General features: G+C 45.6%; 1 protein-coding gene across 6 annotated transcripts in view; it reads left to right on the top strand.

Annotated features, from left to right (window-relative positions):
- Positions 1–25,315, top strand: part of lrba (LPS responsive beige-like anchor protein) — a 343,066-nt gene that overhangs the window by 261,204 nt on the left and 56,547 nt on the right. For all 6 annotated transcript variants that reach the window (XM_031828372.1, XM_031828375.1, XM_031828374.1 and 3 more), the window contains one exon: positions 22,859–23,026. In XM_031828372.1, the coding sequence (XP_031684232.1) occupies positions 22,859–23,026 (168 nt within the window). The remainder of the gene's footprint in view (positions 1–22,858; positions 23,027–25,315) is intronic.

Here is a 25,315-nt window from a genome sequence, read left to right as displayed (position 1 = left end):
TCTCTCTCTCTCTCTCTCTCTCTCTCTCGGCCCATGCATGGCCTGGCAGGAGGCTTTTCTGCAGCACTGCAGTTTTTGCAGAGGCTTTCTTTCTCTTCTCCCCCTCCTTACCCTCACTAATATTCCATCTCTTCCTCTCTCTCTCTCTTTCTCTCTCTCTCTGGGTGTTTGAGGTGGATTGTGGGACAGGTGGCATCTTTACCCCGCTTCGTCCCAGTCAAGCATGCAGGAATTAATGTCGTCCCCCCCACACACACACACACACACACTACACGCACACTGACCCTCATCTACACTCAGGTCTGCATTTCAAAGACGTGGCATTTGACAAGGACGTCAAGTTTAGGTCATCCATCACACAGGGCTCAATGACCCCCAATATCAGCTCCCCTTCCTCCTCTACAGACATCAATCCCCCAGTCGTCTCTATTCACTCTGCTTACTATGCTCTCATCTCAGCTCAGCTCATCTCATTTTCTCATCACAAACCACCTTCCTGCCTGATGTGGAAGGTCATCACAACTTTATTAACACTGGAGCAGCTTAACAGAAGTCATGTTTAAAGGTGCAATGATTCATTTCATTTCAATATCTCTAGTTGCACATGACAAACCGCTAGTGATCTACAGTGAGATTCGATGGAGGGAATTCAACTGAGAGAACCTCCAATAATAATAATTTCGAATGAAATCTGCATGAAAATCTTAAATTAGGTCATGTTTATTTTATTCACTGTGTAAAGATATTGATAGCATTGATAATTGGTTATGTACCCTGGAAGTCTAGTCTCTCTATATATTTAACTTCGAGGTTTATTTTCCATGTGAAGTGAACACAGCTGTTTGCCGGTAAGGACATCCGGTAGTGGTTCTTCCGTTCATACAGTCGGCTCTCTTTACTCTCTCTATCCTTTAGTCTATTCAATGGCACGTCCTTTAGGACTCCGAACCATTTACATCAGGGGATAAGTGTAAAAACTATCCCAGCTCAAGAGGCTTTAGATTGGGGTAGAACTTCAAATCTAGCCTGGGGCTTCTGTTTTTGAGAAGGCCCAAATAACATACTTTTTCAGATTTGTTAGTTGGAGTGTACGGATTCTCTTTTCACCATTTACTGATTTAAAAAAATGAATAACATCCAGCACTTTAGATGTCCGTGTGACGTCGTTTCCTATTTATACTTCCACCACCAAAACGCATACTAACAGTACAGTAAGTGCTCCTCTCTTTATTCTATATATATTTATTATTGTTATTAAGTGGTCCGCTCACCCACGTGTCGTTCAGCTGAATGAATGAACCCCTCCGGCAGACATAAAGGGGGTTTTGAGTACAAGTTAGTCACCTCCATAATATATTTTAATCATCTAAGAAACTTCAATCCGTAACCCAACACATCAACTACGTTACCCAGAAAGAGAGCACTCTGAGTGGATACGGAACATGACTGTCAGACCCCCGAACTAAACACTCCAGTCTGCTCCACAGTCATTTGAGACAGCCTCGTTCTCAGTTCTCTGTCCCTCCCAACAGATATCCAGTAAGTTCTGCCACTAACTCCAACTAATGGTACTGTACATGTATGTCTGTCCCTGGGATACGCCTGGAGTGTTTACTGAGCTTTAATTAATTTGTTACTCACATACTTACTGTAGATGCTAACAGTGGTGATGTGTGTGTTAGCTTGTTAGCCTTATTCTAGGTGAATGATGCTCGTCTCGGAAAAGGAGCTATAGGTCTGTTGATGAACCGTTTTACTCATCACCCGCTCTTCCTGCTTAGTTTGACCCTCAATCTGGAGCTGTGATTGGTTGGGTGTGTTTGTTTGTGAAACTGAAACACAGTTGGTTAGTCCCAGGTAGTCTTGCGTTAATCTTCGTCAGACCCACTTCTGTGGATTGCGGCGTCTTTTAGAGGGCTCTTGTCATTTTTCATATGGAAGTTGGGAACTGATGAAGTAGGCTGTCACGCACAATTGTCCCAGAGTTGACGTCTGTGTGGGCCATGTCAAAGCTTCATTGCATTGGTTAATTGAATCAGAACCATAGCACTTTCCCACTGCCTAGTCTTTACCATGAATCATACATACCACTTTAGACCCACAGTCTACAGTACAGTACATGCCAGGCCTCCCTCCAGGTCTCTCCAAATACTCTGTGACATGTTTGTTTTGGGGAGATTTTACACAATCACAGCTCACTCTGCTTCTCGTCACGGGCCGAGCAGGATATTCACCCTGCTGTCTCGCCTCGGGTTCCACTTAGACCAGCGAGACGTGTGTGTGTGTCAGGTTCCACTCAGCGCAGCGTTACAGTGTGTGTGTCTGCCTGATGACCTGTACCCAGAAGTCTCAGGGTTGTAAGCTGCGTGATTTGGGAGAGAGGGAGAGACTGAGGAAAAAGGTGCGTGTTCACGGGGGCGCGTGCTTGTCTGTGTGTGTGTGGGAGTTTTTCCAATGAGGGGCCACAGAGGCAGAGCTCAGAGCCTGGGCCCCCAGGACGGGAGACGGGAACTGGGGCATGACGTAAGGAATGAGAGCCAAGGAGGCAGCAGCCATGGAAGCTAACATTCCATTTCCTTTATTCACATACCTGCTGCAAACTGACGTCGGGCTCCTCGGCCAAGGCGAGCTAATAGGTCCTTTAATCAGACGCCCGTCAAACGCAGCAAAACCAAACCCCAGATGAAAGGGAGCAGAAGATGCCTGGAAAGGAGGGGAGGAGAACGATGGGGAGATGGAGGGAGAGAGAGTTATTATTCTTTTGGAACTTTTGTGGTTGGGGGTGGAAATATTATATGGGTATCATGGGGATTTCTGTAAGTTGTGGACTGATTGTTTGATCTGATAGTGTTACTTAGCTGGGATCTGGAAGGGGGGGGGGGGGGGGGTTCTTAGCTGGAATCTGGAAGGGGTGGGTTCTTAGCTGGGATCTGGAAGGGGGGGGGGGTTCTTAGCTGGAATCTGGAAGGGGTGGGTTCTTAGCTGGGATCTGAACTGTTGAATATTCTGTCTATATACAGTGTGGGTATCTGATTTGACTCTGCCCATTGTGTTGTGAGGAGTGTAGGAGTGCATAAGCCTGATGAATGTCCGCCCTAATCTAGTTGTAATCAATAGGGCTGTCACTGCCTGCACTGGACATGTGTGTTCCATCACACACATGCAAATGGGGGGATTGATTTGTTAAGTGACATTTTAACATTCTTACAGACAGGTTTCCTTAAATCCTTAAAAAGGTTAAAAAGGTTTTTTTTAGAGCCTGGTAAGTAAGAGGAAAGCATTACGTGGTCCATTAAGAGCAGTGAAATCCACCCCTATAAAGTTCAATGTATGGACAATGTACAGGTAACTGCCAAAATAAAGGAAACACCAACATAAAGTGTCTTAATAGGGCGTTGTGTCACCACAAGCCAGAACAGCTTCAGTGCACCTTGGTATAGATTCTACAAATGTCTGGGACTCTATTGGAGGGATGCGACACCATTCTTCCACTAGAAATTCCATAATTCTGTGTTTTGTTGAAGGTGGTGGAAAACGCTGTTTTAGGCACTGCTCCAGAATCTTGTGTTTATTTGGGTTGAGTTCTGGTGACTGAGACACACACATGTTTGTTTTACTATCCATGTGGGGACCAAACACTTGATTACCATTCAAATGAATATTTTCCCTAAACCTAACCTTTACAACCCTTAATCTAACCCTAACCTTAACCCCTAACTCTAATCTTAACTCATAACCCTAACCTTAACCCCTAACTCTAATCTTAACTCCTAACTCTAATCTTAACTCCTAACCTTAACCCCTAACTCTAATCTTAACTCCTAACCTTAACTCCTAACCCTAACCTTAACCCCTAACTCTAATCTTAACTCCTAACCCCAATTGTAACCTTAACCTTAAATATAACCACTAAGCCTAAAATAGCCTTTCCCGTGTGGGCAAAATATTCTCATTTTTCTTGTTTTACTATCCTTGTGAGGACTTCTGATCCTCGGGGGCTCCCGAGTGGCACAGCAGTCTAAGCCACTGCATCTCAGTGCTAGAGGCATCACTACAGACCCTGGTTCGATTTTGAGCTGTATCACAACCGGCCGTGACTGGGAGTCCCATAGGGCGGCTCACAATTGGCCCAGGGTTAGGGTTTTGCCGGGGTAGGCCGAATTTGTTCTGAACTGACTTGCCTAGTTAAATAAAGGTTAAATTAAGGATAGTCAAACCAAACACACACACACACACACACCCTTTAAACCCTCAATGGTCATTTGAGACCTCTCTTTCAAAGTCACTGACATCTCTTCTTCTAGCCAGGGTAGCCAAAATAACAGGCAACTGGGCATTTTATACATGCCCCTAGCATGATGTTAATTGCTGAAATTAACTCAGAAACCACACCTGTGTGGAAGCACCTGCTTTCATTATACTTTGTATCCCTCATTTACTCAAGTGTTTCCATTATTTTGGCAGTTACTTGTATTTCACTGGTTGGTGGTCAGTCCCACTGTCCTAGTTTTACCACTCTTACTTAGCCTATTCTGGACTGTAGGTAGGAAGAAATGTGTCTGTCTCTAATGAGAAAGATGATAGAGCCTCTACATTGTTACTTTGCTATCTGTTACATGTCTTGGTAAATATTACGTTTTTATCATTTAATAATATTTCAAAATGATTAAATTCATTTGGGAGAGTTAAGGGTCGAACGGCGGCTGAACCTGGTCTCTCCCTCCAGACGTCTGTCAACGGGAAGGCTGCAGTCATATCCCAGAGCTCCCACAATTCCATGGGGCAGGCAGCTGTGAGCGGCTCACACACGGCCCAGCTCAGCAGCACAGGAAGTCTGGCAGCTATTGGCTGACCCGACCCGGACCATAACACAGTCGCAACCAGTCGGCACACACTATTAGTCAAGTTTTTTTTGTTGGTCAGAGCAGGTCACCCCCGAACACATGCACGCACACACACAGGTCACCCCTGAGCCCCTGTGTATATGAAGGTAGCCCCGCTCACCTCTCTGTAACATCAGACAGCCGTAGAGGAAACGTGAGCATGGGGTGCCGTCACTGTTACCAAATCCTGTGTTTTCATTGGAACCAACATCACAACCCAGACAGAGGAACTTGAAGAATACAGGATCGCTAAAATGAGAGCCGGGGGAAATTACACCCCACTTTTCTCCCCCCAGAAATCTATTCATAGAATGTTTTGTGTCATTTAGAGACAGATAAAAAAATATATACACTGCTCAATAAAATAAAGGGAACACTTAAACAACACAATGTAACTCCAAGTCAATCACACTTCGGTGAAATCAAACTGTCCACTTAGGAAGCAACACTGATTGACAATAAATGTCACATGCTGTTGTGCAAATGGAATAGACAACAGGTGGAAATTATAGGCAATTAGCAAGACACCCCCAATAAAGGAGTGGTTCTGCAGGTGGTGACCATAGACCACTTCTCAGTTCCTATGCTTCCTGGCTGATGTTTTGGTCACTTTTGAATGCTGGCGGTGCTTTCACTCTAGTGGTAGCATGAGACGGAGTCTACAACCCACACAAGTGGCTCAGGTAGTGCAGCTCATCCAGGATGGCACATCAATGCGAGCTGTGGCAAGAAGGTTTGCTGTGTCTGTCAGCGTAGTGTCCAGAGCATGGAGGCGCTACCAGGAGACAGGCCAGTACATCAGGAGACGTGGAGGAGGCCGTAGGAGGGCAACAACCCAGCAGCAGGACCCCTACCTCCGCCTTTGTGCAAGGAGGAGCAGGAGTAGCACTGCCAGAGCCCTGCAAAATGACCTCCAGCAGGCCACAAATGTGCATGTGTCTGCTCAAACGGTCAGAAACAGACTCCATGAGGGTGGTACGAGGGCCCGACGTCCACAGGTGGGGGTTGTGCTTACAGCCCAACACCGTGCAGGACGTTTGGCATTTGCCAGAGAACATCAAGATTGGCAAATTCGTCACTGGCGCCCTGTGCTCTTCACAGATGAAAGCAGGTTCACACTGAGCACATGTGACAGTCTAGAGATGCCGTGGAGAACGTTCTGCTGCCTGCAATATCCTCCAGCATGACCGGTTTGGCGGTGGGTCAGTCATGGTGTGGGGTGACATTTCTTTGGGGGGCCACACAGCCCTCCATGTGCTCGCCAGAGGTAGCCTGACTGCCATTAGGTACCGAGATGAGATCCTCAGACCCCTTGTGAGACCATATGGTGGTGCGGTTGGCCCTGGGTTCCTCCTAATGCAAGACAATGCTAGACATCATGTGGCTGGAGTGTGTCAGCAGTTCCTGCAAGAGGAAAGCATTGATGCTATGGACTGGCCCGCCCGTTCCCCAGACCTGAATTCAATTGAGCACATCTGAGACATGTCTCGCTCCATCCACCAACGCCACGTTGCACCACAGACTGTCCAGGAGTTGGCGGATGCTTTAGTCCAGGTCTGGGAGGAGATCCCTCAGGAGACCATCCGCCACCACCTGGATCAGCCTGTAGTGTGGTTTTCCACTTTCATTTTGAGTGTGACTCCAAATCCAGACCTCCATGGGTTGATAAATTTGATTTCCATTGATAATTTTTGTGATTTTGTTGTCAGCACATTCAACTATGTAAAGAAAAAAGTATTTAATAAGAATATTTCATTCATTCGGATCTAGGATGTGTTATTTTAGTGTTCCCTTAATTTTTTTGAGCAGTGTATATTATTGGTAATAATTCACTCCTATAAAAATGTGAAATGTCTGGCATTTGAAGCTTTACACATGACTAGGCGACACAACTCTCAGTTGGCAACAATGGGATCTCTAAACCTTTGACGATACACAGCAGTTGGTGATAGATAGCTCCTGATAACAGTAGTGTAGTGATAGAAACCTCCTGATAACAGTAGTGTAGTGATAGAAATGTCCTGATAACAGTAGTGTAGTGATAGAAATGTCCTGATAACAGTAGTGTAGTGATAGAAACCTCCTGATAACAGTAGTGTAGTGATAGAAACCTCCTGATAACGGTAGTGTAGTGATATTTCGGTGCCATCCACCCCCTGCCAGGCATTTACATAAAGGCATGCTAAATTATTCATTAATTATCAGAGGATTCCCAGTGGAACAGGATGAAACAGACAGTGGCTGCTAATTGGCCCATCAATAACCCTGCTGCCTGCTGGATCTCCCTTAGTGGATCTGGATCTCTCCTCAGGAATCTGGCTCTCTAGTCTACACAACACTTCTGGCTCTCTAGTCTACACAACACTTATCTCTCTCTAATCTACACAATACTTCTCTCTCTCTAGTCTACATAATACTTCTGGCTCTCTAGTCTACACAACACTTCTGGCTCTCTAGTCTACACAACACTTCTGGCTCTCTAGTCTACACAACACTTCTGGCTCTCTAGTCTACACAACACTTCTGGCTCTCTAGTCTACACAACACTTCTGGCTCTCTCTAGCCTACACAACACTTCTCTCTCTCTAATCTACACAACACTTCTGGCTCTCTAGTCTACACAACACTTCTGGCTCTCTAGTCTACACAAGACTTCTGGCTCTCTAGTCTACACAACACTTATTTCTCTGTAGTCTACACAAGACTTCTGGCTCTCTCTAGTCTACATAATACTTCTGGCTCTCTAGTCTACACAACACTTCTGGCTCTCTAGTCTACACAACACTTCTGGCTCTCTCTAGTCTACAGAACACTTCTGGCTCTCTCTAGCCTACACAACACGTATCTCTCTCTAGTCTACACAACACTTATCTCTCTAGTCTACACAACACTTCTGGCTTTCTCTAGTCTACACAACACTTCTGGCTCTCTCTAGTCTACACAACACTTCTGGCTCTCTAGTCTACACAACACTTCTCTCTCTCTAGTCTACACAACACTTCTGGCTCTCTCTAGTCTACACAACACTTCTGGCTCTCTCTAGTCTACACAACACTTATCTCTCTCTAATCTACACAATACTTCTCTCTCTCTAGTCTACACAACACTTCTGGCTCTCTCTAGCCTACACAACACTTCTCTCTCTAGTCTACACAACACTTCTCTCTCTCTAGTCTACACAACACTTCTCTCTCTCTAGTCTACACAACACTTCTGGCTCTCTCTAGTCTACACAACACTTCGGGCTCTCTCCAGTCTACACAACACTTCTGGCTCTCTCTAGTCTACACAACACTTCTCTCTCTCTAGTCTACACAACACTTCTGGCTCTCTCTAGTCTACACAACACTTCTGGCTCTCTCTAGTCTACACAACACTTCTGGCTCTCTCTTGCCTACACAACACTTCTCTCTCTAGCCTACACAACACTTCTCTCTCTAGCCTACACAACACTTCTCTCTCTCTAGTCTACACAACACTTCTCTCTAATCTACACAACACTTCTGTCTCTCTAGTCTACACAAGACTTCTGGCTCTCTAGTCTACACAACACTTATTTCTCTGTAGTCTACACAATACTTCTGTCTCTCTCTAGTCTACACAATACTTCTGGCTCTCTAGTCTACACAACACTTCTGGCTTCTCTAGTCTACACAACACTTCTGGCTCTCTAGTCTACACAACACTTCTGGCTCTCTAGTCTACACAACACTTCTGGCTCTCTAGTCTACACACTTCTGGCTCTCTAGTCTACACAAGACTTCTGGCTCTCTCTAGTCTACACAAGACTTCTGGCTCTCTCTAGTCTACACAACACTTCTGGCTCTCTCTAGTCTACACAACACTTCTGGCTCTCTCTAGTCTACACAACACTTCTGGCTCTCTCTAGTCTACACAACACTTCTGGCTCTCTCTAGTCTACACAACACATCTGGCTCTCTCTAGTCTACACGACACATCTGGCTCTCTCTAGTCTACACAACACTTCTCTCTCTCTCTAGTCTACACAACACTTCTCTTTCTCTAGTCTACACAACACTTCTGGCTCTCTCTAGTCTACACAACACTTATGGCTCTCTCTTGCCTACACAACACTTCTCTCTCTAGCCTACACAACACTTATCTCTCTAGTCTACACAACACTTCTGGCTCTCTCTAGTCTACACAACACTTCTGGCTCTCTCTAGTCTACACAACACTTCTGGCTCTCTCTAGTCTTACACAACACTTCTGGCTCTCTCTAGTCTACCAACACATCTGGCTCTCTCTAGTCTACACGACACATCTGTCTCTCTCTAGTCTACACAACACTTCTCTCTCTCTCTAGTCTACACAACACTTCTCTTTCTCTAGTCTACACAACACTTCTGGCTCTCTCTAGTCTACACAACAATTATGGCTCTCTCTTGCCTACACAACACTTCTCTCTCTAGCCTACACAACACTTATCTCTCTAATCTACACAACACTTCTGGCTCTCTCTAGTCTAACACAAGACTTCTGGCTCTCTCTAGCCTACACAACACTTCTCTCTCTCTAATCTACACAAGACTTCTGGCTCTCTAGTCTACACAACACTTATTTCTCTGTAGTCTACACATACTTCTGTCTCTCTCTAGTCTACACAATACTTCTGCTCTCTAGTCTACACAACACTTCTGGCTCTCTAGTCCTACACATACACTTCTGGCTCTCTAGTCTAACACAACACTTCTGGCTCTCTAGTCTACACAACACTCCTGGCTCTCTAGTCTACACAACACTTCTGGCTCTCTAGTCTACACACTACTTCTGGCTCTCTAGCCTACACAACACTTCTCTCTCTAGCCTACACAACACTTCTCTCTCTCTAGTCTACACAACACTTCTCTCTAATCTACACAACACTTCTGTCTCTCTAGTCTACACAAGACTTCTGGCTCTCTAGTCTACACAACACTTATTTCTCTGTAGTCTACACAATACTTCTGTCTCTCTCTAGTCTACACAATACTTCTGGCTCTCTAGTCTACACAACACTTCTGGCTCTCTAGTCTACACAACACTTCTGGCTCTCTAGTCTACACAACACTTCTGGCTCTCTAGTCTACACAACACTTCTGGCTCTCTAGTCTACACACTTCTGGCTCTCTAGTCTACACAAGACTTCTGGCTCTCTCTAGTCTACACAAGACTTCTGGCTCTCTCTAGTCTACACAACACTTCTGGCTCTCTCTAGTCTACACAACACTTCTGGCTCTCTCTAGTCTACACAACACTTCTGGCTCTCTCTAGTCTACACAACACTTCTGGCTCTCTCTAGTCTACACAACACATCTGGCTCTCTCTAGTCTACACGACACATCTGGCTCTCTCTAGTCTACACAACACTTCTCTCTCTCTCTAGTCTACACAACACTTCTCTTTCTCTAGTCTACACAACACTTCTGGCTCTCTCTAGTCTACACAACACTTATGGCTCTCTCTTGCCTACACAACACTTCTCTCTCTAGCCTACACAACACTTATCTCTCTAGTCTACACAACACTTCTGGCTCTCTCTAGTCTACACAACACTTCTGGCTCTCTCTAGTCTACACAACACTTCTGGCTCTCTCTAGTCTACACAACACTTTCTGGCTCTCTCTAGTCTACACAACACATCTGGCTCTCTCTAGTCTACACGACACATCTGTCCTCTCTCTAGTCTACACAACACTTCTCTCTCTCTCTAGTCTACACAACACTTCTCTTTCTCTAGTCTACACAACACTTCTGGCTCTCTCTAGTCTACACAACACTTATGGCTCTCTCTTGCCTACACAACACTTCTCTCTCTAGCCTACACAACACTTATCTCTCTAATCTACACAAACACTTCTGGCTCTCTCTAGTCTACACAAGACTTCTGGCTCTCTCTAGCCTACACAACACTTCTCTCTCTCTAATCTACACAAGACTTCTGGCTCTCTAGTCTACACAACACTTATTTCTCTGTAGTCTACACAATACTTCTGTCTCTCTCTAGTCTACACAATACTTCTGGCTCTCTAGTCTACACAACACTTCTGGCTCTCTAGTCTACACAACACTTCTGCTCTCTAGTCTACACAACACTTCTGGCTCTCTAGTCTACACAACACTCCTGGCTCTCTAGTCTACACAACACTTCTGGCTCTCTAGTCTACACACTACTTCTGGCTCTCTAGTCTACACAACACTTCTGGCTCTCTAGTCTACACAACACTTCTGGCTCTCTAGTCTACACAACACTTCTGGCTCTCTAGTCTACACAACACTTCTGGCTCTCTAGTCTACACACTTCTGGCTCTCTAGTCTACACAAGACTTCTGGCTCTCTAGTCTACACAACACTTATTTCTCTGTAGTCTACACAATACTTCTGTCTCTGTAGTCTACACAATACTTCTGTCTCTCTCTAGTCTACACAATACTTCTGTCTCTCTCTAGTCTACATAATACTTCTGGCTCTCTAGTCTACACAACACTTCTGGCTCTCTAGTCTACACAACACTTCTGGCTCTCTAGTCTACACAACACTTCTGGCTCTCTAGTCTACACAACACTTCTGGCTCTCTAGTCTACACAACACTTCTGGCTCTCTCTAGCCTACACAACACTTCTCTCTCTCTAATCTACACAACACTTCTGGCTCTCTAGTCTACACAACACTTCTGGCTCTCTAGTCTACACAAGACTTCTGGCTCTCTAGTCTACACAACACTTATTTCTCTGTAGTCTACACAAGACTTCTGGCTCTCTCTAGTCTACATAATACTTCTGGCTCTCTAGTCTACACAACACTTCTGGCTCTCTAGTCTACACAACACTTCTGGCTCTCTAGTCTACACAACACTTCTGGCTCTCTAGTCTACACAACACTTCTGGCTCTCTAGTCTACACAACACTTCTGGCTCTCTAGTCTACACAAGACTTCTGGCTCTCTAGTCTACACAAGACTTCTGGCTCTCTCTAGTCTACGCAAGACTTCTGGCTCTGACAAATAATGTTTTTTAGATGAAGGCTTGGTGGCTGAAAGATCTTTATCTTAACCAAGAAGGGTTTTTAATATAATACTTTTAGCAAAAATGGTCATCTTTAATTAACTATCTGTAGAAACTAAGAGAATAGAAAGGTTCAGAAACGTTGTCAAACATCACAGCACAGTTGCTAATATATGGCAAAGGGGGGTTGAGGGCAGCTGAAGGATGGGATTAAAATCAAACAAAAGAGAACTATTGTAAAATACACTGCCCCCCCCCACACACACAATTTTTTTTATTTTTATAAAAAATATATTAAAGAGATGGTTCTCCCACAACCATTTTGCTTGTTGATCAAACATGTCTGGGAGAACACAGGGTAGAATTGCCAATGGGCCTCTCTTTTAGCAGCACAGACTGAGAGGCTTTGAAAGACACACCACAGAGCTAGTTCACTATACCTCCGCAGGCACTACCAAACGCTCCCTGAATCACTGATGAGAGAGGGGATTTCTAGGCACTACCAAACGATTGCATCTCAGTCAGAGACAGACACACACAATACTATTCCCCTCTCCCTTTCCCCAAATGCTAGATCCTCATTACCATAAAGGCGGGCCTCTGGAGAGGGTGCTGTAATAACACAGGCTGTTCTTTGTTTCCCTGCCTTGATTGACAGGAGATTGCAGCACGCATTAAATGGCCATCAGACTCTGCATTAGTTTAGAAACAGAGGGAGCAGGGCCCGTCAAAGGTCAGGCCTAGCGCATAATGAACTGCTCTCTCTCTGTCACACATACACACCGGTCCCACATCGGCCCCCAGTCAGCTTGTCATTAAGAGGCCTGTCCTGGGATTCTAATAGACATGTAGCTCTAATAAAATGAATCACTCTCTGACACAGAGCTTTAAACGATTAACATAAGTGTGTTTTATGTCAGAGGAAATGCAGACAAGAAGCCTGGACTGGGGTGCTCTGTTCCAGGGTGCTCTGGTGCTCTGTTTCCAGGGGTGCTCTGGTGCTCTGTTCCAGGGGTGCTCTGGTGCTCTGTTCCAGGGGTGCTCTGGTGCTCTGTTCCAGGGGTGCTCTGGTGCTCTGTTCCAGGGGTGCTCTGGTGCTCTGTTCCAGGGGTGCTCTGGTGCTCTGTTCCAGGGGTGCTCTGGTGCCTGTTCCACGGGTGCTTGGTGCTCTGTTCCAGGGGTGCTCTGGTGCTCTGTTCCAGGGGTGCTCTGGTGCTCTGTTCCAGGGGTGCTGTGCTGTTCCAGGGGTGCTGCTGTTCCAGGGGTGCTCTGTTCCAGGGGTGCTCTGTTCCAGGGGTGGCTCTGTTCCAGGGGCGCTCTGTTCCCAGGGGCGCTCTGTTCCAGGGGCGCTCTGTCCAGGGGCGCTCTGTGCCTGGGGCGCTCTGTTCCTGGGCGCTCTGTTCCTGGGGCGCTCTGTCCTGGGGCGCTCTGTTCCTGGGGCGCTCTGTTCCAGGGGGGCTCTGTTCCAGGGGTGCTCTGTTTGGTCTTATTGTTATAATTACTCCCAAAACATTGATATTCTCTCATATTTTATTGTGTTTTAAAAGGGGGAAAATAATTGCGCTTTCTGTGGCTACTAATTTCAGCCATGTTTCCAGGTTGCCAACTATAATTGCGGAAGTATAATTGTTGAACATTTACAAAAAGAACCATGACGTATAATAACCATAAACCTATTCACACAATTTGTTGTGCACTTATATAACAAATGTTCCCAGTCCTCATTTAAATAGTGTTCTTCCCTCCACTCCACTTCCCAGCTTGCATCCCAATGTTGGTACTGTATTCCCTAGTTAGTGCACTCATTTTGACCCGGGCCCATAGGGCGATATATGTATATAGTGAACATGGTCACATTTAGGACGCAGACCCAGTTCCACATTAAAACCCAGAGACCTTTCAATGCTCTGCCGCCCCAGGGCCTTTTCTCTCTCTCTTTGACACCGACCAATTTATTGATGTTGTTTCCACGGCTCATAAAGTCATTATACAAGAGCTTTCCACAGTTTACCATCAGGCTGAGGCTCGATCACCCCGTCAGGGGGAGATGTCATGATGGCAGACAGGCAGTAGACATCTAGCTGCTCGCTTCTCTTTTTCTCGCTCACCTCCTCTCTCTCTCTCTCTGTCTGAATCTCATTCTTGCCCCCATTTCTCTCTCTGTCTCTCTGTCTCTCTGTCTGTCTCTGTCTGTCTCTGTCTCTCTGTCTGTCTGTCTCTCTCTGTCTCTCTCTGTCTCTCTCTGTCCTCTCTGTCTTTCTCTCTCTCTCTCTCTCTGTCTGAATCTCATTCTTTCCCCATTTCTTTTCTTTCTCTCTCTTCTCCTCTCTCTCTCTCTCTGTCTGAATCTCATTCTTTCCCCATTTCTTTCTTTTCTCTNTTTTTTAGGGCCTGGTAAGGAAGAGGAAACCCCATTAAGAGAAGTGAAATCCACCCCTATAAAGTTCAATGTATGGACAATGTACATGTAACTGCCAAAATAAAGGAAACACCAAATAAAGTCTTAAAGGGTGTTGGGCACCACGAGCCAGAACAGTTGCAATACACCTTGGCATAGATTCTACAAGTGTCTGGAATTCTGTTGGAGGGATGTGACACCGTTCTGGTTTTGTTGAAGGTGGTGGTGGAAAACGCTGTCTTAGGCACCGCTCCAGAATCTCGTGTTTATTTGGGTTGAGTCCTGGTGACTGAGACACACACATGTTTGTTTTACTCTCCATGTGGGGACCAAGCACTGGATTACCATTCAAATGAATATTTTCCCTAAACCTAACCCTATAACCCGAGTGGCGCAGCGGTCTAAAGCACTGCATCTCAGCGCTAGAGGCGTCACTACAGACCCTGGTTTGATTCCAGGCTGTATCACAACCGGCCGTGATTGGGAGTCCCATAGGGTGGCGCACAATTGTCCCAGCGTTGTCCTGGTTAGGGTTTTGCTGGGGTAGGCCGAATTTGTTCTTAACTGACTTGCCTAGTTATATAAAGGTTAAATAAAGGATAATCAAACACACACACCCTTTAAAACCCTCTATGCTCCTTTGAGAAACCTCTTTCAAGGTCACTGACATCTCTTCTAGACATGGTAGACAAAATAACAGGCAACTGGGCATTTTATACATGACCCTAAGCATGATGGGATGTTAATTAATTGCTGAAATTAACTCAGAAACCACACCTGTGTGGAAGCACCTGAGTTCATTATACTTCGTTATCCCTCATTTACTCAAGTGTTTCCATTATTTTGGCAGTTACTTGTATGTCACTGGTTGGTGGTCAGTCCCACTGTCCTAGTTTTACCACTCTTAGCCTATTCTGGACTGTAGGTAGGAAGAAATGTGTCTGTCGCTAATGGGAAAGATGATAGAGCCTCTACATTGTAACAGATAGCAAAGTAACATGTCTTTGGTAAACATTACGTTTTTATCATTTTTCAAAATGATTCAATTCATTTGGGAGAGTTAAGGATCGAACGGCGGCTGAACCTGGTCTCTCCCTCTGGACGTCTGTCAACGGGAAGGCTGCAGTCATATCCTAAGAGCTCCCAGAATCCCATGCGGCAGGAAGCTGTGAGCGGCTCACACACGGCCCAGTTCAGCAGCACAGGAAGTCTGGCAGATATTGGCTGACCCGACCTGGACCGTAACACAGTCTCAACACACTATTAGTCAAAGGGTTTTTTGGTCAGAACAGGTCACCCACCGAACACATGCACGCACGCACACACACTACTGTAAGCTTGGACACAGACTCACACACACACACACACACACACACCGGCCGCCTCTGTGTATATGAAGGTAGCCCCGCTCCCCTCTCTGTAACATCAGACAGCCGTAGAGGAAACGTGAGCATGGCGTGCCGTCACTGTTACCAAATCCTGTGTTTTCATTGGAACCAACATCACAACCCAGACAGAGGAACTTGAAGAATACAGGATCGCTAAAATGAGAGCCGGGGGAAATTACACCCCACTTTTCTCCCCCCAGAAATCTATTCATAGAATGTTTTGTGTCATTTAGAGACAGATTTAAAAATATAGATATTATTGGTGAAAATTCACCGCTATAAAAATGTGAAATGTCTGGCATTTGAAGCTTTACACATGACTAGGCGACAAACAATTCTCAGTTGGCAACAATGGGAACTCTAAACCTTTGACGATACACAGCAGTTGGTGATAGAAACCTCCTGATAACAGTAGTGTAGTGATAGAAACCTCCTGATACAGTAGTGTAGTGATAGAAACCTCCTGATAACAGTAGTGTAGTGATAGAAACCTCATGACAACAGTAGTGTAGTGATAGAAACCTCCTGATAACAGTAGTGTAGTGATAGAAACATCCTGATAACAGTAGTGTAGTGATAGAAACCTCCTGATAAAAGTAGTGTAGTGAAAGAAACCTCCTGACAACAGTAGTGTAGTGATAGAAACCTCCTGATAAAAGTAGTGTAGTGATAGAAACCTCCTGACAACAGTAGTGTAGTGATAGAAACCTCCTGACAACAGTAGTGTAGTGATAGAAACCTCCTGATAACAGTAGTGTAGTGATAGAAACCTCATGACAACAGTAGTGTAGTGATAGAAACCTCCTGACAACAGTAGTGTAGTGATAGAAACCTCCTGACAACAGTAGTGTAGTGATAGAAACCTCCTGACAACAGTAGTGTGGTGATAGAAACCTCCTGACAACAGTAGTGTAGTGATAGAAACCTCCTGACAACAGTAGTGTAGTGATAGAAACCTCCTGATAACAGTAGTGTAGTGATAGAAACCTCCTGATAACAGTAGTGTAGTGATAGAAACCTCCTGACAACAGTAGTGTAGTGATAGAACCTCCTGATAACAGTAGTGTAGTGATAGAAACCTCCTGATAACAGTAGTGTAGTGATAGAAACCTCCTGACAACAGTAGTGTGGTGATAGAAACCTCCTGACAACAGTAGTGTAGTGATAGAAACCTCCTGATAACAGTAGTGTAGTGATAGAAACCTCCTGATAACAGTAGTGTAGTGATAGAAACCTCCTGATAACAGTAGTGTAGTGATAGAAACCTCCTGACAACAGTAGTGTAGTGATAGAAACCTCCTGATAACAGTAGTGTAGTGATAGAAACCTCCTGATAACAGTAGTGTAGTGATAGAAACCTCCTGACAACAGTAGTGTAGTGATAGAAACCTCCTGATAACAGTAGTGTAGTGATAGAAACCTCCTGATAACAGTAGTGTAGTGATAGAAACCTCCTGATAACAGTAGTGTAGTGATAGAAACCTCCTGATAACAGTAGTGTGGTGATAGAAACCTCCTGACAACAGTAGTGTAGTGATAGAAACCTCCTGATAACAGTAGTGTAGTGATAGAAACCTCCTGATAACAGTAGTGTAGTGATAGAAACCTCCTGATAACAGTAGTGTAGTGATAGAAACCTCCTGATAACAGTAGTGTAGTGATAGAAACCTCCTGACAACAGTAGTGTAGTGATAGAAACCTCCTGATAACAGTAGTGTAGTGATAGAAACCTCCTGATAACAGTAGTGTGGTGATAGAAACCTCCTGATAACAGTAGTGTAGTGATAGAAACCTCCTGATAACAGTAGTGTAGTGATAGAAACCTCCTGATAACAGTAGTGTAGTGATAGAAACCTCCTGATAACAGTAGTGTGGTGATAGAAACCTCCTGATAACAGTAGTGTGGTGATAGAAACCTCCTGACAACAGTAGTGTAGTGATAGAAACCTCCTGACAACAGTAGTGTAGTGATAGAAACCTCCTGACAACAGTAGTGTAGTGATAGAAACCTCCTGACAACAGTAGTATAGTGATAGAAACCTCCTGACAACAGTAGTGTAGTGATAGAAACCTCCTGATAACAGTAGTGTAGTGATAGAAACCTCCTGACAACAGTAGTGTAGTGATAGAAACCTCCTGATAACAGTAGTGTGGTGATAGAAACCTCCTGACAACAGTAGTGTAGTGATAGAAACCTCCTGATAACAGTAGTGTAGTGATAGAAACCTCCTGATAACAGTAGTGTAGTGATAGAAACCTCCTGATAACAGTAGTGTAGTGATAGAAACCTCCTGATAACAGTAGTGTAGTGATAGAAACCTCCTGATAACAGTAGTGTAGTGATAGAAACCTCCTGATAACAGTAGTGTAGTGATAGAAACCTCCTGATAACAGTAGTGTAGTGATATTTGGGTGCCATCCACCCCCTGCCAGGCATTACATAAAGGCATGCTAAATTATTCATGGAATTATCAGAGGATTCCCGGTTGGAACAGGATGAAACAGACAGTGGCTGCTAATTGGCCCATCAATAACCCTGCTGCCTGCTGGATCTCCCTTAGTGGATCTGGATCTCTCCTCAGGGATTCTGCTCTCTAGTCTACACAACACTTCTGGCTCTCTCTAGTCTACACAACACTTCTGGCGCTCTCTAGTCTACACACACTTCTGGCTCTCTCTAGTCTACACAACACTTCTGGCGCTCTCTAGTCTACACAAACACTTCTGGCTCTCTAGTCTACACAACACTCCTCTCTCCTAGTCTACACAACACTTCTCTCTATCTAGTCTACACAACACTTCTCTATCTAGTCTACACAACACTTCTCTCTCTAGTCTACACAACACTTCTCTCTCTCTAGTCTACACAACACTTCTCTCTCTCTAGTCTACACAACACTTCTCTCTCTCTCTAGTCTACACAACACTTCTCTCTCCTAGTCTACACAACACTTCTCTCTCTCTAGTCTACACAACACTTATCTCTCTCTAGTCTACACAACACTTATCTCGCTCTAGTCTACACACACTTCTCTCTCTCTAGTCTACACAACACTTCTCTCTAGTCTACACAACACTTCTCTCTCTAGTCTAAGCAACACTTCTCTCTCTCTAGTCTACGCAACACTTCTCTCTCTCTAGTCTACGCAACACGTCTGGCTCTCTCTAGTCTACGCAACACTTCTGGCTCTCTCTAGTCTACGCAACACTTCTGGCTCTCTCTAGTCTACGCAACACTTCTGGCTCTCTCTAGTCTACGCAACACTTCTGGCTCTCTAGTCTACGCAACACTTCTGGCTCTCTCTAGTCTACGCAACACTTCTGGCTCTCTCTAGTCTACGCAACACTTCTGGCTCTCTCTAGTCTACTCAACACTTCTGTCTCTCTAGTCTACGCAACACTTCTGTCTCTCTCTAGTCTACGCAACACTTCTGTCTCTCTCTAGTCTACGCAACACTTCTGGCTCTCTCTAGTCTACGCAACACTTCTGGCTCTCTCTAGTCTACGCAACACTTCTGGCTCTCTCTAGTCTACGCAACACTTCTGGCTCTCTCTAGTCTACGCAACACTTCTGGCTCTCTCTAGTCTACGCAACACTTCTGGCTCTCTCTAGTCTACGCAACACTTCTGGCTCTCTCTAGTCTACGCAACACTTCTGGCTCTCTCTAGTCTACGCAAGATTCCTGCCTCTGACGAGGAATGGTTTTTAGATGAAGGTTTGGTGGCAGAAAGAGCTTTATCTTAACTTAACAAAGAAGGGTTTTTAATATAACAATACTTTTCGCAAAAATTGTAATCTTTAATTTATCTGTAGAAACTTTGACAACAGAAACGTTGTCAAACATCACAGCACAGTTGAGGGTAGGCTGAAGGATGGAATTAAAATCAAACAAAAGAGAATTATTGTAAAATACACTGCCCCCCCCTCCACACACACACACACACACACACACACACAAACACACACACAATTTAAAAAATAAAATAAAGAGATGGTTCCCCCACAACCGTTTTGCTTGTTGATCAAACACAGGGTGAATTGCCAATGTGCCTCTCTTTTAGCAGCACAGACTGAGAGGCTTTGAAAGACACACCACAGAGCTAGTTCACTATACCTCCGCAGGCACTACCAAACGCTCCCTGAATCACTGATGAGAGAGGGGATTTCTAGGCACTACCAAACGATTGCATCTCAGTCAGAGACAGACGCACACGCACAATACTATTCCCCTTTCCCCAAATGCTAGAACCTCATTACCATAAAGGCGGGCCTCTGGAGAGGGTGCTGCAATAACACAGGCTGTTCTTTGTTTCCCTGCCTTGATTGACAGGAGATTGCAACGCACATTAAATGGCCATCAGACTCTGCATTAGTTTAGAAACAGAGGGAGCAGGGCCCCGTCAAAGGTCAGGCCTAGCGCATAATGAACTGCTCTCTCTCTGTCACACACACACACACCGGTCCCCCATCGGCCCCCAGTCAGCTTGTCATTAAGAGGCCTGTCCTGGATTCTAATAGACATGTAGCTCTAATAAAATGAATCACTCTCTGACACAGAGCTTTAAACGTATTAACATAAGTGTCTTTATGTCAGAGGAAATGCAGACAAGAAGCCTGGACTGGGGTGCTCTGTTCCAGGGGTGCTCTGTTCCAGGGGTGCTCTGTTCCAGGGGTGCTCTGTTCCAGGGGTGCTCTGTTCCAGGGGTGCTCTGTTCCAGGGGTGCTCTGTTCCAGGGGTGCTCTGTTCCAGGGGTGCTCTGTTCCAGGGGTGCTCTGTTCCAGGGGTGCTCTGTTCCAGGGGTGCTCTGTTCCAGGGGTGCTCTGTTCCAGGGGTGTTCTGTTCCAGGGGTGCTCTGTTCCAGGGGTGCTCTGTTCCTGGGGCGCTCTGTTCCTGGGGCGCTCTGTTCCAGGGGCGCTCTGTTCCAGGGGCGCTCTGTTCCAGGGGCGCTCTGTTCCAGGGGCGCTCTGTTCCAGGGGCGCTCTGTTCCAGGGGCGCTCTGTTCCAGGGGCGCTCTGTTCCTGGGGCGCTCTGTTCCTGGGGTGCTCTGTTCCAGGGGTGCCCTGTTCCTGGGGTGCCCTGTTCCTGGGGTGCCCTGTTCCAGGGGTGCTCTGTTCCAGGGGTGCTCTGTTCCAGGGGTGCTCTGTTCCTGGGGTGCCCTGTTCCTGGGGTGCTCTGTTCCTGGGGTGCTCTGTTCCTGGGGTGCCCTGTTCCTGGGGTGCCCTGTTCCAGGGGTGCTCTGTTCCAGGGGTGCCCTGTTCCAGGGGTGCCCTGTTCCAGGGGTGCCCTGTTCCTGGGGTGCTCTGTTCCAGGGGTGCTCTGTTCCTGGGGTGCTCTGTTCCAGGGGTGCTCTGTTCCAGGGGTGCCCTGTTTCAGGGGTGCCCTGTTCCTGGGGTGCTCTGTTCCAGGGGTGCTCTGTTCCAGGGGTGCTCTGTTCCAGGGGTGCCCTGTTCCAGGGGTGCTCTGTTCCAGGGGTGCTCTGTTTGGTCTTATTGTTAATAATTACTCCCAAAACATTGATATTCTCTCATATTTGATTGTGTGTTTTAAAGGGGGAAAATAATTGCGCTTTCTGTGGCTACTAATTTCACCATGTTTCCAGGTTGCCAAACTATAATTGCGGAAGTATAATTGTTGAACATTTACAAAAAAGAACCATGAAGTGTAACCTCTTCACACAATTTGTTATGCACTTATATAACTTATATATGTCCTCATTTTAATCGTGTTCTTCCTCCACTCCACTTCCCAGCTTGCATCCCAATGTTGGTACTTTACTCCCTAGTTAGTGCACTCATTTTGACCCGGGCCCATAGGGCACTATATATATATATATATGTAGGTAGGAAGGACATGGTCACATTTAGGACGCAGACCCAGTGCCACATTAAAACCCAGAGACCTTTCAGTGCTCTGCCGCCCCAGGGCCTTTTCTCTCTCTCCTTGACACCGACCAATTTATTGATGTTGTTTCCACGGCTCATAAAGTCATTATACAAGAGCTTTCACAGTTTACCATCAGGCTGAGGCTCGATCACCCCGTCAGGGGGAGATGTCATGATGGCATACAGGCAGCAGGCGTCGAGCTGTTCGCTCTCTCTTTTTCTCGCTCACCACCTCCTCTCTCTCTCTCTCTCTGAATCTCATTCTTGTTGCACTCCCTTTCTTTCCCCATCTCTTCCTTTCTCTCTATTTTCTCTCTCGCTTTCTCTCTCTCTCTGCCGTTCCTCCCTGATTGAAAGTTATAATTAAGAGAGTGAGAGAGTATTAGAAGGAAAATTAGCTGTCAGAAAGTCACATTTAAGTGAGTGATGGGCCAGCCCCGGCTGTAAACATTTAAATGATATAAATTGCCATTTAAGTGTACCGGTTTAATGTTTTGTCACAGAATTAATGTGCCACAAGGCAGCAATGACAATCAAGGCCTCCTCATTCTAATTTGGAATGCGTTTAGAGGCCTTTGTTGTTGCCGTGCCGACAGCTTTTCCAGAAATTAACACAATCGCTCTTTTTATGAGAAACCATAAATGTTTTCCCTTCTTTGCCAGCTAATGAGTAGAAAAACAGCTTGTATCTCACTGTTATGGTGAGACAGAGACATTCCAAAGCACCGCTATATACATTATCTCGTCTCGTCGTCCCACGAAAGGGGAAGACGAGTCCAAAATGAGTCCCCAACGTTCTACAAGAATGGAGTGTTTTCACACGATTAGCATTGGAGTCTCTTGGAGCATTTTCTTCATTATGCAGATGATAGTCAGTGCTGCTATCTGCTATTGAAATGACTTTGAACAAGTTCTGCTTTGAGTGGCAGCTTTTTGTGGGGGTTGGGGGAGTTGAGTAAGGGTTCTGGAATTCCAACAATTAGTGGCCAACATAATTTGCAGTCTTGCAGTTTAGCAGGTCTACTGTACATAATGCTTCAGTAGACCTATATAAATAATCATTTGACTTTGTCTAATCCCACCCTTGGTTCTGTGGCTTATGAGTGACATCAACTTCAATCAATTATTTGCAAGGATTCCCTACCTCCTATTATTGATATAATCTTGGGATCCTCTTGTACCACTCTATCTATCCAAATCCCCTCTAACCATGAGTCCTCGCTGCCTCACTCTGCTCAATAACCCTTTCATTTAGCCCAATCCCCTCTAACCATGGCTCCTCCTCTCCTCCTGTCTTCCCAGGCTCTGGAGAGTGAGTTTGTGTCGTGCCAGCTGCACCAGTGGATCGACCTGATCTTTGGCTACAAGCAGCAGGGTCCTGAGGCCACCAGGTCTCTCAACGTCTTCTACTACCTGACCTATGAAGGGACCATCAACCTCAGCTCCATCACCGACCCCATGCTCAGAGAGGTGATGTAACACACACACACACACAGAGTTGACGTGACGTTTTTCTGCGTATTATTTGTTATAATATTATTTGTCTTTTCCATCCTTAAAATCCCCTGCTGGACATGAATTAATCCACGTTATCACACAGAATCATTAAAGCTCTTAACTGGGATGTTGAATCCAATTCAATTAAAGTCCATTAGCATCAGCAAAAGGTATAATCCTCTGACATTATTGACGCTGTTATTTGTGTTCCATTCAACAGCAGGGCTGTGTGGTAAGTAAGTACTATTCAGTCAAGTTGAGTTGCTGAACCCAGCAGTCTTTCATCTCCAGGACTGGGATCCCACTGAAAGCTATATGAAGTGCTCCACTTTAAAGTCTGAGAAAGCCCTTAAAAATCGGGAGTGTGTTTGTGTTTTTCTCGCTCTACTTTCATTCATTATTCATCCTCCCTTCACTTTGAACCAACAGGCAGGCAGCCTCTCCCTCTCTTCCCACAGCAGCAACACGGTACACCAATATAGCAATAAACCATGGCTAGCCCGCTAGCTTACAGCGCTAACTCTCTCATTGACACTCCAACAAATCTGTGGCAGGCGAACAGGGTGCTGACCCCACAACTAGAGTGTGACTTCTCGTCTAAAACGGTGCCACTGAAGTGTAACTCAGGGTGCCAGACATGGCAGCCAACCACTGAGACAGCCTCTTCTGGCCCAGAGTGCACTGTGTGTGTACTGTGTAAACTCTAGCGCCGGGACCATACCAGTATGGTGATACTCATTAGTATGAAGGTAAGGGAACACAACACAAAGCGAGTTGAACTGGTTTAGAAATCAGCTCTAATGTTGGAAACGAGCATCATGATGTCGTCCAGAGTCGCATGTATTTATTTTCTAAGCTGTAGTACAATATGTTACATACAGCAGGTTTTTAAAGGACCAAAGAGTTTGGTTGTGTCGTGTTTTCATTTTTGTCATGGAAAAAATATCCTGATACCGGTACTGTCCTGGCTCGAATAACCTCCAGAGATAACACAACGAGAGCTGGTCAACATAACTTCCTATATAATATTATTTAATTGAAGACACTCTCAAGCCCCAAACAAATGATCCGTAAACAAATATCCTAATTGCTCTGATATCACAATTACTTATGTTGTGTTTAATATAATTGTATATTCAGTTGGAATTAAGTGTGTACACACCAACCAAAACACATTCACACTGAACCTCTCTCAGAACTTTTACTATCAGAGTCCTGGCCAGAAAATCACCATCTTGACATCGGCGTTCAACAAGGACACACAGTAGGGCGATAGTAGTCATCATTTCCAGCAGTACACTCACTGTGGAACCGTGTTAGAGGTTGATTAGTGTCCGTGGGTGTTCAGCTGAAGGTCAAAGTGACTCAACTGTTCCGTTAGCTAGCTCTGGGACGTTTTGCTCAGGCTAATGTACAAGAGGACCTGTCTTCAGAGTCACCCTCTTCATTCAATTCCCAGCTGACGTTTATAAAGGCGTGTGATGTTGGAAATTTGCTGGGCATAGGTCACCTATATACTTGCCAATACTACAATGTTATGACATATAGGCATGTGATTATGTGGGGCCACTGGCAAGGCCAATCTTCTTCAGGGGCGCTGGTCCGTATCTGATGAAGTCTCTATATTCTGTACATTTAAAGGACGGCGGAAGACCCCCTCTGCAGCGAGGCTACGGTCATGTGATTTACTCAACCACTCGACAAGCTGCATCTGGATGGAAAACATGCTGTTTTTATGTAAATAAATGCATCACAGTAACCACATAACCGCACTTCGTTTTGAATGAAGGGAAATGAATAACCGAGGATGTCCTTGGCGTGTTGTCTGGTTTGTGGGGGTTGTGCGACAACTCAAGGCAGGTTCCTGTTCGCGTGGGTATGTTTAATTTATACTCGTATTACGTGAAAGCTGTAAAATGCAGACTGCATTGTCACTGGTGTGTGACGACCGTGAGATTTTCCATAATCACAGACAAAGGACAGCGTGAGAGGGCAGGAGAGAGAGAGGGCAGGAGAGAGAGAGGGCAGGAGAGAGAGAGGGCAGGAGAGAGAGAGGGCAGAGAGAGAGAGAGGGCAGGAGAGAGAGAGGGCAGGAGAGAGAGAGGGCAGGAGAGAGAGAGGGCAGGAGAGAGAGAGGGCAGGAGAGAGAGAGGGCAGGAGAGAGAGAGGGCAGGAGAGAGAGAGGGCAGAGAGAGAGAGGCAGGAGAGAGAGAGGGCAGGAGAGAGAGAGGGCAGGAGAGAGAGAGGGCAGAGAGAGAGAGG

Source organism: Oncorhynchus kisutch, linkage group LG7 (genome assembly GCF_002021735.2).
Source record: "Oncorhynchus kisutch isolate 150728-3 linkage group LG7, Okis_V2, whole genome shotgun sequence".
In the NCBI taxonomy this organism is placed as follows: domain Eukaryota; kingdom Metazoa; phylum Chordata; class Actinopteri; order Salmoniformes; family Salmonidae; genus Oncorhynchus; species Oncorhynchus kisutch.
This window is presented reverse-complemented; position numbering and strand designations above follow the sequence as displayed.